The following is a 12,507-nucleotide window of genomic DNA, read 5'->3' on the forward strand; positions in this document are numbered from 1 at the left end:
ACTACATGCTCTCCATGGCAGCCTGATATTATCACAAATATCCAGTATTAGAGTTAGATAAGAAGAAACTGGGAAAGTACAGCTCCTGAATCAAGTAACCACCTAAACTGAACTACAGTTTGCTATGCCAAAGGCTGCCTTCATCAGAGAATGGGTTTCCCTGCTTAATCTGTGTTTCAAATGTGACGATTATGTAAGTGGGCTTGAGTGTGTGTGGTGTGTGTAAGTGTGTACTCATACTCAACATGAGCATGTAGCTGAAGGTACAGTTCTCTTTCACAGTGGGCTTTAATATGCTTAGCCTGGTGTCTGACTCATAGTAATTACTCAACAAATGGTAACTGTGATGATGATGAGGCAACCAGAGACCATTTGAAATGCACCTTCTTTCTCCCTCTCATTCATGGCCCAAATTTCCAAACTGCCAACAGGACTTTGAGAGTTGATATATATTCTTTGTGCTTTCAGAGAAACTGTGGTATTCTATCATTTTACTCATCCGATGGAATGAAATCCAATGAAGGAAATGGAAAAGAAAAACACAGGAATCTTACTAAACAATGAAATTCCATATAAGGTGGGCTTATCTTGGAACTTGTCCTCACTATTAGAAGTATAAGAAATACCTTACAAAAATCTCTCAGAGATAAAACAATCTCACAGCATGAACCTTGGTGTTGTTTAGTTGCTAAGTCATGTCCAACTCTTTGTGACTCTATAGACTGTAGCCTGCCAGGCCCCTCTGTCCCTGGGATTTCCTGGCAAGAATACTGGAGTGGGTTGCCATTTCCTTCTCCAGGGGATCTTCCTGACCCAGGGATCAAACCCATGGCTCCTACATTGGCAGGCAGATTCTTCATTGCTGGGAAGCCAGCAATATTTATTCTATCACCAGGGAAGCCCACAGCATGAACCTAGGACAGCATAATAAAAGGCTCTAGTCCGAATATGATGTAGCTTTTTAAAGTCGGCTAGAACATTCAGCCTCACAATCTCCATCTTCCTGGATGCCACTAGAAACTTCAGAAAAAGCAGCATATTGAATTAAAGTGCCTGCCTCATAGACACCAGGCATACAGTAGGCAGTGGTTACATGCTACTGACTAGCTGTTAAAGCAACTGGATGTGATACCACCATCTCTAAAGTTACCAATAAGATCTTACACTTGAGTAAGGAGCTATAATCAAAGAAGTCAGATGAGAATGGAATAATCAAACAAAGCCACGTTGAGGGCTAGCACTAAAGCAGTATTGAAGCAAAGAACATCCCCAAATCATTAAAGTGTGTGACATCTCTGACTATTTTCAGGACTATTGGGTACTGAATGAGTCATATCAAAATAGCAAATGGGTGGTTCTCGTTGGTCAAAAAATGGAAATGTTCCTGGTTTCCGTGTGTGTGCCATTCAGCAGTTATTTTTCATGCATGTTAAGTAATATGTCAGTAACAGTTTAGAACAAAAACTTGAGGTAACTGATAATTTATTTTTCATTAAGCTGCCTAACAATCTGGATGAATAAACTGGTTAAACAATCATAAATAATCATGTATGCTCTGCTTTCTAGACCATTACAGCAACATAATAAACACAAAGGGTTCGCCCTCAAATGAGGACAGAATATTTGATAAGTTCACTTTATACATTCAACGCCATGTATATTTCTGTGTGTATATAGCAGAGACACAGTACATGTGGTATGCACGCACAGATGGAGTGCAAACAATATCTGAAATGCTTGACAGCATCAGCAGTCACACAAGTACATGATTCAACTGTGGTGTTTCTGAAACTATTAATAATAGGCTGTGCTCGCTGCCCAGGGAGGGCCAGCTACCATTGGGAAGTCAGCACTGTGGTCTCTTTCTGGGCAACAAAAGCGGAGACTGAATCTAACCATAAACGAGGCTGCCAAAGTCAGCACAAAGGGCCAGGTAATGCAGATAGGGCTGTCTTATCCCCAGCAATCCTCAACTCAGAAATTCATTTCTTTGTTCCCTTTGAAAAAAAATTGATTTTTATTGCCACTGTCAATCTTAAACAATCAGATAAAAAAAATACTGTTAAAATAAGAATCTGTTCTTTTTATTTACTATACTTGAAACTCTTATTATATAATTGTTAGATTTTATCACAGAATTGGCTGGTCAACATTTTTATGTTATGACGAAATAGCTTTTAGATAACAGCAACTGGCAACAGTTCAATTTCACAGACTGACTCTAAGCTGTCAAAGATTGTCCCAAAAAAGAAAGATCAGTTAGGAAATTCACTAGGTCTTCATTTACGTTTCTTTTGTAAAAAAGATATGTTGAATTTAAATATACTAGAAATCATCATGATGATTATTATTTTTTGACTACACAGCATGGCATGCGGGGCTCTTAGTTCCCCAACCAGGGATTGAACCTGCACTGGAAGCACAGTCTTAACCACTGGACCACCAGGGAAGTCCTCTGGAAATCATGAAATCTTTGCTTACAGGAGACCAGAGATCAGGGCCACTGAGTCCATAACCACCTATGGCCCAGGAACATATTTTGTTTGGTGGGCAGGATTTGTTCAAAACTGAACTGGAATGTACTTAGAACTCTCTGGTTCCCACAATTCACTGTGGCTCCTGTAAGCATTTGAGTTTGTGTCTTCTTACAGGTGGTAAAAGCAAGGAGATCAAGCCATTAACTGATTGACCAGCTATCAAGTCAGCAAAGTTTCAGGTTTTCAAAATGTTAGCACATACAATTTCAACTTACTTAATCAAGTCAAATTTGACACGGAGTTATAATACATAAAATAATTATAGCGTGTTATACGTTCAAATGTATGAGATTAATGAAATATCAAGGCTATTTTCATGTAAAAGTCTGAAACCAGGGGTCAAGGACAGTAACTGTTACAGTCATAGCATTAGCACCTGATTTTCACTTCTTTAGACTGTTCTGGTTATGAACTAAAGAGTGGAAATAGAAATTTTTGTTTAACAACTAGTGTTGTGATCTCTAAAGCCTGAATCCATTAATTAACCAGAATGACTTGGGATTCTCCTGCATAGCTAGAGACACCTAGAAACAGGACATGGTTCCGATGACTTCCATGCATGCATCCCAGCACTAAAACAGCAACCAATCTAGCCCCGACATTATTTTAGTAACTACTCAAAATACTAAAATTACATTCTGCTGCCAGACTGGCATTGTTCCTACCAAGCCTCCTAGTGGTGCCTGTAGCAAGTAGCAGCCCAGACACTGCTCAACACAGGCTTCGTATAATCAGAACGGACAACTGAGGGCCCAAGTATGCTACCTTTTGGTCTGATGTCATGGTTTGTTGCTCAGCCATAATTAGGACTGCTATGCGCATCTCATCACACTCTTAATAATGTCCTTTAGGCCCTGCATCACCATGCCAGCACTTCTTTTCACGCTTGAGCTAATAGATTTAATTTATAAGTGTGTTTATTCTGTACAGCACGTGTCATTAGAATTCATACAATCAGTAGTAGGTTTGGTTTGGATTCTCTGAAATTACTACAAATCCTTCCTTCCCTCCTCTACTGTTAGAGAATGCATTTTTGAATAGCAAATTATAACCACACGCTTATAATCAATTTCTGAAATGCTCTCTGTAGCAATAAAATAATAATTTCAATTGAAACTTACCTCTTCCTGGAGTAAACTCAAATCGTATGTCATTAAGTTCCTTCCTGGAGTTTCTGAAATACATAACATATTGCATATTAAACTCTAATGAAGCAGAGTTTAACCAAAATAAATGTATTCCAATTTTTATAAGATGCTACTGACACACGGATAGCATTTTAGGGTTACCTCGAATACTTCTTTAACCAGAAGAGGCAGTTGTGACAATAATAAAGGAAAATATTTGTTTAATTCACTGAACTTACCTTATACAAACATGATTATATCACAAAATTCTAAAAATAAATGTTCCTTTTATAAAATCTACACTAAATCAATAACCTTACATTTAATACTGTAATTAAAATTTTCAGAAGCTTTTAGTCTAGCTAAATAATATTCAATACATTTTTCATATTTTCCTTGGAAAACAGCATTTTATCAAATTATTTCTAAAAGTGAAACAAACAAAGGGGATAGTCTTAGCAGTAATTTCATGACAGCACTATGCATTAAATCATCCAACAAAACAGCCGGAATAAGGAGTGCAGTTTGCTTTTAAAAATTTTAAATAGAGGGGACCCTGTGAATGTTGCAAAAGTGCCCACTGAATATACAAAACTTGAGAACAATTTAAAATGAGTACGTAAAAGTACAACAGACACACATATGTACATGCAACCAAAAAACTAAATGACACTGGGGAAATATGGAACAAGTATATATCTAAGACATGAGCTTCCCAGAAACAGACTCATAGACAGAGAACAAACTTATGATAACCATGCAGGAAGGGTAGTTGGGAAGTTTCGGATTGAAATATACATAATTGCTGTATTTAAAAATATATATATATGAGTTTTCCATTCATATTAATATCAAGACATGATAAGGGCCAGTGAATTAGCATGGTCTTAATTTCTCATAAGAACACTAAAATATTATGAGTAACTCTCAACAGGTGCTAGAATTAAAGTTAATTAAAAAAAAAACCTTTAAGAAACCACAACAGGACATATGAAATAGTCATTTCTGTATGCACTCAACTCTGCTCTGCTGCCACGGGGGCCCAAGGCTGAGACAGAAACAGTCTGAATACCCAGCCATGAACATCCTCCTTCCCATGCCAGGGGAGTGTGATCATTTCTTCTAATACTGCAGTTTGATACTCTAAAACTTTGGGTAACTCAGTCCAGTGCCTGAATCTTGAAGACAGCAGTCTCGATGGTGGTTATGTCCTACCACGCCCTGTGACACCAAATGAAAGGAGGCTTAGAAAGATGACAAAGGCACAGCACTGACTGAGAGAAAGCCCTTCTCCTAACGCCTAGGGAAGCTAACCCGTTTAACACCTTCCACAAGCAGGGAGGAAAAGGGGCAAGAACTCGAGAGATACCCAAGCCCGCGGTATCGACATGGGAGCCTTGAACCTTGGCATATCCTCTCTGGTGTCTGCACCATGATTTTATCATTACTCCTCTGGGAGACAAAAATGGGACCAGGAGATATTAGCAACTGCTACAGCTGTGCTTCATTTAGGACCTTCTGAGCATCTGAAAACTGTGAAAATTATGGATGTTCACACTAAAAAAAGTACAAAGATGATCAACATGGGAAATTGCAGAGAACGATAATACAGATAGTTCAGAGATTTTGGACCCAAGACTAAATAAACCTGCCCTGAAGATGGAGTGGGCAACAAACAACCGGTGCCTGCAATGGCAGGACTGTGTGCATGTTGCCTAAAGTTTCTTAATAAATGACAGAAACATCACACGTTACACAGTGTTTTCACTTCCACCAGCAGTTCTCAAACGTTTTGGTCTTAGGACCCCTTCACTTTCTTAAAAAGTATCAAAGACCCCTAAAGAGCTTTTGTTTGTGCTGATTATGTCCATCGATATTTACTGTATTGGAAATTAAAACTAATTCATTTAAAAATATTTATTTACATGAAAATGATAATAATTACACATCACATGTTAATGCAAAAGAATTTTTATGAACAATTATTTTACTTTCTAAAAGAAACACAAATCAGTGAATGCACTGTTTTCTATTTTTGTAAACCTCTCTATTGTCCGGCTTAAGGTAGCTGGTATATGTCGTCCTCCATACCCAACCTGCTGCAATATCACATATCACGGAGCCAGCCCCTTGAAATTCCACCATACGAATATGGAAGAATGAGGCTGGAAAAGGCCAATAATTTCTTAATATTACTATAAAAATAATGTTAATTAATAAGTTCCTTGAACGGTCTCAAGGACCCCCCAGGGATCACAGGACCACACTTTGAGAAATACTGATATCAGATTTCATTTGATCCCAACAATCAATCTTTGAGACATGCAAAGTTGGTATTACTGTTTCCCACTTCTGATAAGCACTTTCAATGGCTTTTCCAAGTTTACAAAGGTAATGAGTGGCAGAGTGAAGAAAAACAATTCTATACTGTAAATACCTTCTGCAAACAGAAATGTTTGATTCCCTTTATTTTTTGAGAGAAAACATATATTCCCCAACATTTTCATGTTAGCATGAGAAGATCAGTAAGCATTCTCTTACTTAACAGCCTTGGTCTTGTGTGTTCAGTTCAGTTCAGTTGCTCAGTAGTGTCCAACTCTTTGCGACCCCACGAATCATAGCACGCCACGCCTCCCTGTCCATCACCAACTCCCGGAGTTCATCCAACTCATGTCCATCAAGTCGGTGATGCCATTCAGCCATCTCATTCTCTGTCATCCCCTTCTCCTCCTGCCCCCAATCCCTCCCAGCATCAGAGTCTTTTCCAGTGAGTCAACTCGTCGCATGAGGTGGCCAAAGTATTGCAGTTTCAGCTTTAGCATCAGTCCTTCCAATGAACACCCAGGACAGATCTCCTTTAGAATGGACTGGTTGGATCTCCTTGCAGTCCAAGGGACTCTCAAGAGTCTTCTCCAGCACCACAGTTCAAAAGCATCAATTCTTCGGCACTCAGCTTTCTTCACAGTCCAACTCTCACATCCATACATGACCACGGGAAAAACCATAGCCTTGACTAGACGGACCTTGGTTGGCAAAGTAATGTCTCTGCTTTTTAATATGCTATCTAGGTTGGTCATAACTTTCCTTCCAAGAGTAAGTGTCTTTTAATTTCATGGCTGCAATCAGCATCCATAGTGATTTTGGAGTCCCCCAAAATAAAGTATGACACTGTTTCCACTGTTTCCCCATCTATTTCCCATGAAGTGATGGGACCAGATGCCATGATCTTAGTTTTCTGAATGTTGAGCTTCCAGCCAACTTTTTCACTCTCCTCTTTCACTAAGGGTGGTGTCATCTGCATATCTGAGGTGACTGATATTTCTCCCGGCAATCTTGATTCCAGCTTGTGCTTCCTCCAGCCCAGCATTTGTCATGATGTACTCTGCACAGAAGTTAAATAAGCAGGGTGACAAAATACAGCCTTGATGTACTCCTTTTCCTATTTGGAACCAGTCTGTTGTTCCATGTCAAGTTCTAACTGTTGCTTCCTGACCTGCATACAGGTTTCTCAAGAGGCAGGTCAGGTGGTCTGGTATTCCCATCTCTTTCAGAATGTTCCACAGTTTGTTGTGATCCACATAGTCAAAGGCTTTGGCATAGTCAATGAAGCAGAAATAGATGCTTTTCTGGAACTCTCTTGCTTTCTCCATGATCCAGCGAATGTTGGCAATTTGCTTTTTGGTGCCTCTGCCTTTTCTAAAACCAGTTTGAACATCTGGAAGTTCACGGTTCACATATTGCTGAAGCCTGGCTTGGAGAATTTTGAGCATGACTTTACTAGCATGTGAGATGAGTGCAGTTGTGCAGTAGTTTCAGCATTCTTTGGCATTCCCTTTCTTTGGGATTGGAAGGAAGACTGACCTTTTCCAGTCCTGTGGCCACTGCTGAGTTTTCCAAATTTGCTGGCATATTGAGTGCAGCACTTTCAAAGCATCATCTTGTCTTGTGTGTTATGTATCAGCAAAGATTGAATTAGGACTAAAACAATTCAATAAGAAAAAAAAAAAAAACCCACCAGGAAAGCAAGTATTTATGGTGTATAAATAATGAAATGACAGAGGGAGAAAATGAGAATCAATTAGGTTTGATGCTAATGTATCCCCTATTCCTTTTCTCTTTCCTTTGATCAGATTGTCTTATTTTGTTCTACTAAGGTCATGGACTTCCCTGAAGCTCAGATGGTAAAGAATCTGCCTGCAATGCAGGAGACCTGGGTTTGATCCCTTGGTCGGGAAGATCCCCTGAAGATGGAAATGGCAACCCACTCCAGTATTCTTGCCTGGAGAATTCGACAGACAGAGGAGCCTGGTGGGCTCCTCTGGGGTCCATGGGGTCAAGAAGAGTCGGGCACAACTGGGTGACTAACATTACTACCAAGGCCATGGAAGAGAGGTATGAGAACTGTAATCAAAACATCATCGTGCATATTCTGGTTCTTTAAATATAATCCCACAAAACTAATATCCAACATCCATAATCTCCATGTACATCAACAGTGGCTCAAGTTATGGAGGTTGCCTAGCCAAGTCATTCTCCTTTAACTCTGAACCAAAAATACCCACCTTTGAAAAGATCACAGTGATTGAGTGTGTGTAGCAGACTTGTCCCATCAGGGTGAAATATAGTTGGAAAAATGCCTAATTGGATCTGACTACTGAAGGTCATCCTTTTACAAAGAATTAATCTTTTCAGACTCATACTTAACACCTTTAATTGAAAGTACATTTACTTTAATTGTTATGGCACAGGATACTCCTAATTTCAGGGAAGCTGAAAATAGGTATGATTTAAGGCTAGAAACTGTATGCAACTTTCCAGGGTAAACGTTAACAACTTGAGAGTTTCAAAGGCCCTGGTGACCTCTGATAACTCTTTCAATCCTAAAAATAATAAAACAAAACAAAGAACAAACTCTTAAATTGGTTAAGGCACAACACCTCTGCATCACAAACGCAAATACCTACAGGGCTCAGGCAGGAAATTTCTTTTTTAAAATAGGTGATAGCATGATTTAAAAATCAAAAAGTACTGTATAGTATGGGCGTCCCTGGTGGCTCAGACAGTAAAGAATCTGCCTGTGATGAAGGAGACCTGGGTTCAATTCCCAGGTCAGGAAGACCCCTGGAGAAGGGAATGGCTACCACTTCAGTATTCTTGCCTGGAGAACTCCATGGATAGAGGAGCCTGGTGGGCTACAGTCCATGGGGTCGCAAAGAGTCAGATACAACTGAGTGACTAAGCAACAGGCAGGTTCAGTGGGTATTCTGCGAAATCTAGCCCTCTCAACTCCTTTTGCTCATCCGTGTGGTCCTGCTCACTGAGGCAATCATGCTATAGGCTTTCTGTGTATGCTTCATGAGGTGTTTTACATATGTACACAGCGTTCTCACTAGCCTATTTAATACAGTGGGAGATGGCAACTGCATTCTATATCCACTGTTCTGCATCTTGCCTTTTATTTAACTTAATAATATACCTTGGAATTTCTTCATATTGGTTCACAGAGAGCTTTCTCATTCTTTTCTGTTTGTTTATAGCTACACAGTATTCAATTGTATGCTCTCTCCTCCTTTAACCAGTTCCCATTCTATGAGTAGATTGTTTCCAGTCTTTCACTGTTATGAACAATGCTTCAATGAATAACCTTGTTCTTAGGTCCCTTGGCAAATATGTGAGTATAAAAATAAATTTTCTGGAAGCAAATTGCTTGGTCAAAGGATATATGCATTCACATTTGATTTGCCTGATACTGTCAAATTCCTCTTCATTTATGTTGCATCAATTTATACTTTCAGAAGCAATTTGAAAGCACCATTGCAGGCACTTTTAAATGAGTATGGCAGGAAGTATATATAAAAAAAAACCACCAAAAAAACAGGGAGATGCAGGGACTCTGCCAGCTGAAAAACATATTCCCCATTGAAAGGGGGCAACCACTCCTCAGCACCAGCTGGTTAGGGTCAAGTAGAATTGGGGCTTAATTTTGTTAAATATTATTTTTCCATGTCCATTCAAAGTGAGGAGTTCCAAGATACAGGCTGGTAAGTATAGGAGTTTTCTTTTTGCTCTTTCAATTCATCTGCAAGGGACATAGTGAACACTTTAATTGAGGCAGCTGGCTAACACGGTGGTGAAGACAGACAGGAGTGAACATATACTCCTCCTGGTGAGGGAGGTGCAGGAGGCCCAGACAGCTGAAGTATATATTTTACAGGGGGTAGCACTTTTCTGCACCTCTTAATTTACCATGTCAAGACAGCCTGAAAGACTTATTGCTCTTGGAGGACTCCCAAACTAAAAGGCCAGCTCAGGACTATATGCATCCCTCAGTTGCATGGTAATATCTCTCAGCCTATGCCAACAACTGTACAGGGACACATGAGCCCCAAGAATCGGATCTGAGCAGAAGGCTGAGCAGTCCAAAGACCACTCACTGTCAAAGGGCATCATAAACTCTAAGCACTGGCACCGCAGGCCCTCCACCACAGGGTGCTCTGGAGTGAGGCTGAAGCCAAGCATTTGCTCAAGCTCTGAGAGTGAAGGATACAGTTGGGGTGATGCCATTCAGGGCCCCTGTAAGGGCAGGAAGGACAGAGTTTCCCAGGATCCAGAGGTGGCCCCTCTCTCCTAAGCAACAGGGGATTTTCATAACCAATGACAGCCCTCTTCTTCCTTACTCTTCTCCAAGATTCCAGGTCAGGGCAAAGCTGTTGGTGTCCAAGGAAGTCCAGAGAGACAGCCACACACTCCGGGACTCCTGGAGTGTCTCCCCTTATGGGGAGCAGGACGGGGACCTTTCAAACACCAGGCCAGGAATCACTAGGGTCAGCACTGAGTTTCTTTCCTACTCTTGGCACTGGACTGAAGTCCTTTCCCACGGGTTTAGGAAGAGATACAGACTGTCTCTCCACACTGGGAGGCAGCCTGGCATGGAGGACAAAATACCATGGATGGTGGAGAGAAGTCTGACTTCAAATCTACCCTCTACTTGTTTGGCCTCTACTTTTGTTTCCTCAGCTGTGAGATGGGGAAAATAACCAGCAGCATTTCCAGTCTGCCAGTACATGATTGGTACTTCACACTGTCACTTCATTCCATGGTCAAAACAACCCTTGAAGTAGGGATGATTCTTATCCCCTATTACTTGACAGACAAGGAAATGGCGGAGACTTAGAAAGGGTAAAGGCTATGTCCAAAACCAGGCGTCTGACAGCAGATCCAGACTAAATCTCGAACTTAATCAACATCATGTAACATCTCTAGCGCACAACCCTTAACAAACTGAGGTTCTACCAGCCCCTTAATTTGCAGGTCCTCCTAACTGGTCTCCATGTTCAAGCTCATGGTCTCCAGAGGATCCAGTCAGCTTGTTTCCTGGAAACCTGATCTTGCCACTCCCTTGTTCAAAGACTCCATTTCTATCCCCTTATTCTTAAAGCAAAATTCCAACTCCTTAGCACGACCCTCCAAGACTTGCTTGTGCCCACCATCATCATCCACCTACCGTGACCTCCGGGCTATGCCCTTTTTAAACTCCTCCAATCATCCGTTTCTCTAAAGCTCCACTACTGCTGACTGAGGGCAGGTCACCATTATCTGCTGCACATGAGAACAAATGATTTAGTGACCAAAGAAGACACCATGCAGATACAGAGAAACCCCAGTGAAAACTAAAGATGCAGCAGAAGGGAGAAGGGCCATAAAAGGCAAGGGTGCAACGCTTGGTAGATGAATGTGTAGCCCAAGAAGAAAAATGTACTTCGTGAGGTGTGAAAAATGCCACAGTAGTGATAAGATGAAGGACACCTACAAGGTAAGGCCAGTCACTGAAGAATCAGTTTACTGTGGCCGGCCTCTGGGCTTTCCCGGAGCAGGGTCTGCCAGTGAGCCAGTCAGACCACCTGGACTCACCGGAGCGCGCTGTCTAGTCCAGACCCTCACCAGGTTCCTCCCCGTCTCACGGGCAGTTTCCTCAGCTCCCCTCACAGATTACACGAGCTGACTGAAAGCCCTATGTGGCTCCCTCACAACACAAACAGATGATGCCCTGAATTCTGAGCTGAGCAGTGGGTCATGTTTCCAGTCCTGAATGAGCTTGCAGTCTTCCCAGAGAATGAAGAGAATGAGAGCTGACCTATGTAAAATCACCCAAAGACCCCAAGGTAAACGTGTGCTTCAGCAACAGTCAGAGAGGAGGAAATACGAGACTAATTCAGATAAAGGAGCATTCCCTCTTTCCTGGCTCTCACTCTATCCATCCTTCATACTCCTGTCAAATTAATCTTCCTCTGAGGTAAAGGTCCAATCACGGAATCATATAATTTTACAACCGAAAGGGGCCCCTGAGGTCATGTAGTCCATTTCCCTCATTCCTCGGGTGAGGAAACAGAAGCCAAAGAGATTAAGTGGCTTGCTTAAGACTACACAGCTGGTTAATTCACCCAACACTCCTTAAATCCTTATTGATCACCTATGAGGCGTCAGCCCTACCTTAGTAGCCATAGCAAAGGACACTCAAACCAGGGGCTGAGGTTCCTAGATGACTGCTCTTTTAGTCTCTACTGGTGGTTCTCAAACTGCAGGCAGGAGATGGAGGCACGATGTCTAAAGGAACAGGCTTTTTCACCCCTGTACGCTCCTGCCCCTACTTAAGAATGACTGAATGCAAAGAGACGTGTTACCGATGGGTATGGATACATTTCACACATGACTGATGCGGCGGCAGAAATAAAGGGGGAGAGCCACCGCTGTGCCCACCAGCCCCGCGTCCCAAACCCTGCCTGAAATCAAAGTTCTCCTACACATACATATCTCCATGTACCACAAGCCACATGTTTCAGGAG

General features: G+C 41.5%; 1 protein-coding gene across 2 annotated transcripts in view; it reads right to left on the reverse strand.

The window, feature by feature from the left end:
* Positions 1–12,507, reverse strand: part of STK39 (serine/threonine kinase 39) — a 329,969-nt gene that overhangs the window by 65,738 nt on the left and 251,724 nt on the right. For both annotated transcript variants that reach the window (XM_055397331.2, XM_055397329.2), the window contains one exon: positions 3,659–3,711. In XM_055397331.2, coding sequence (XP_055253306.1) covers positions 3,659–3,711 — 53 coding nt within the window. The remainder of the gene's footprint in view (positions 1–3,658; positions 3,712–12,507) is intronic.

Source organism: Moschus berezovskii, chromosome 2 (genome assembly GCF_049115385.1).
Source record: "Moschus berezovskii isolate FMDL1 chromosome 2, NW_MosBer_1.0, whole genome shotgun sequence".
Taxonomy (NCBI): Eukaryota; Metazoa; Chordata; class Mammalia; order Artiodactyla; family Moschidae; genus Moschus; species Moschus berezovskii.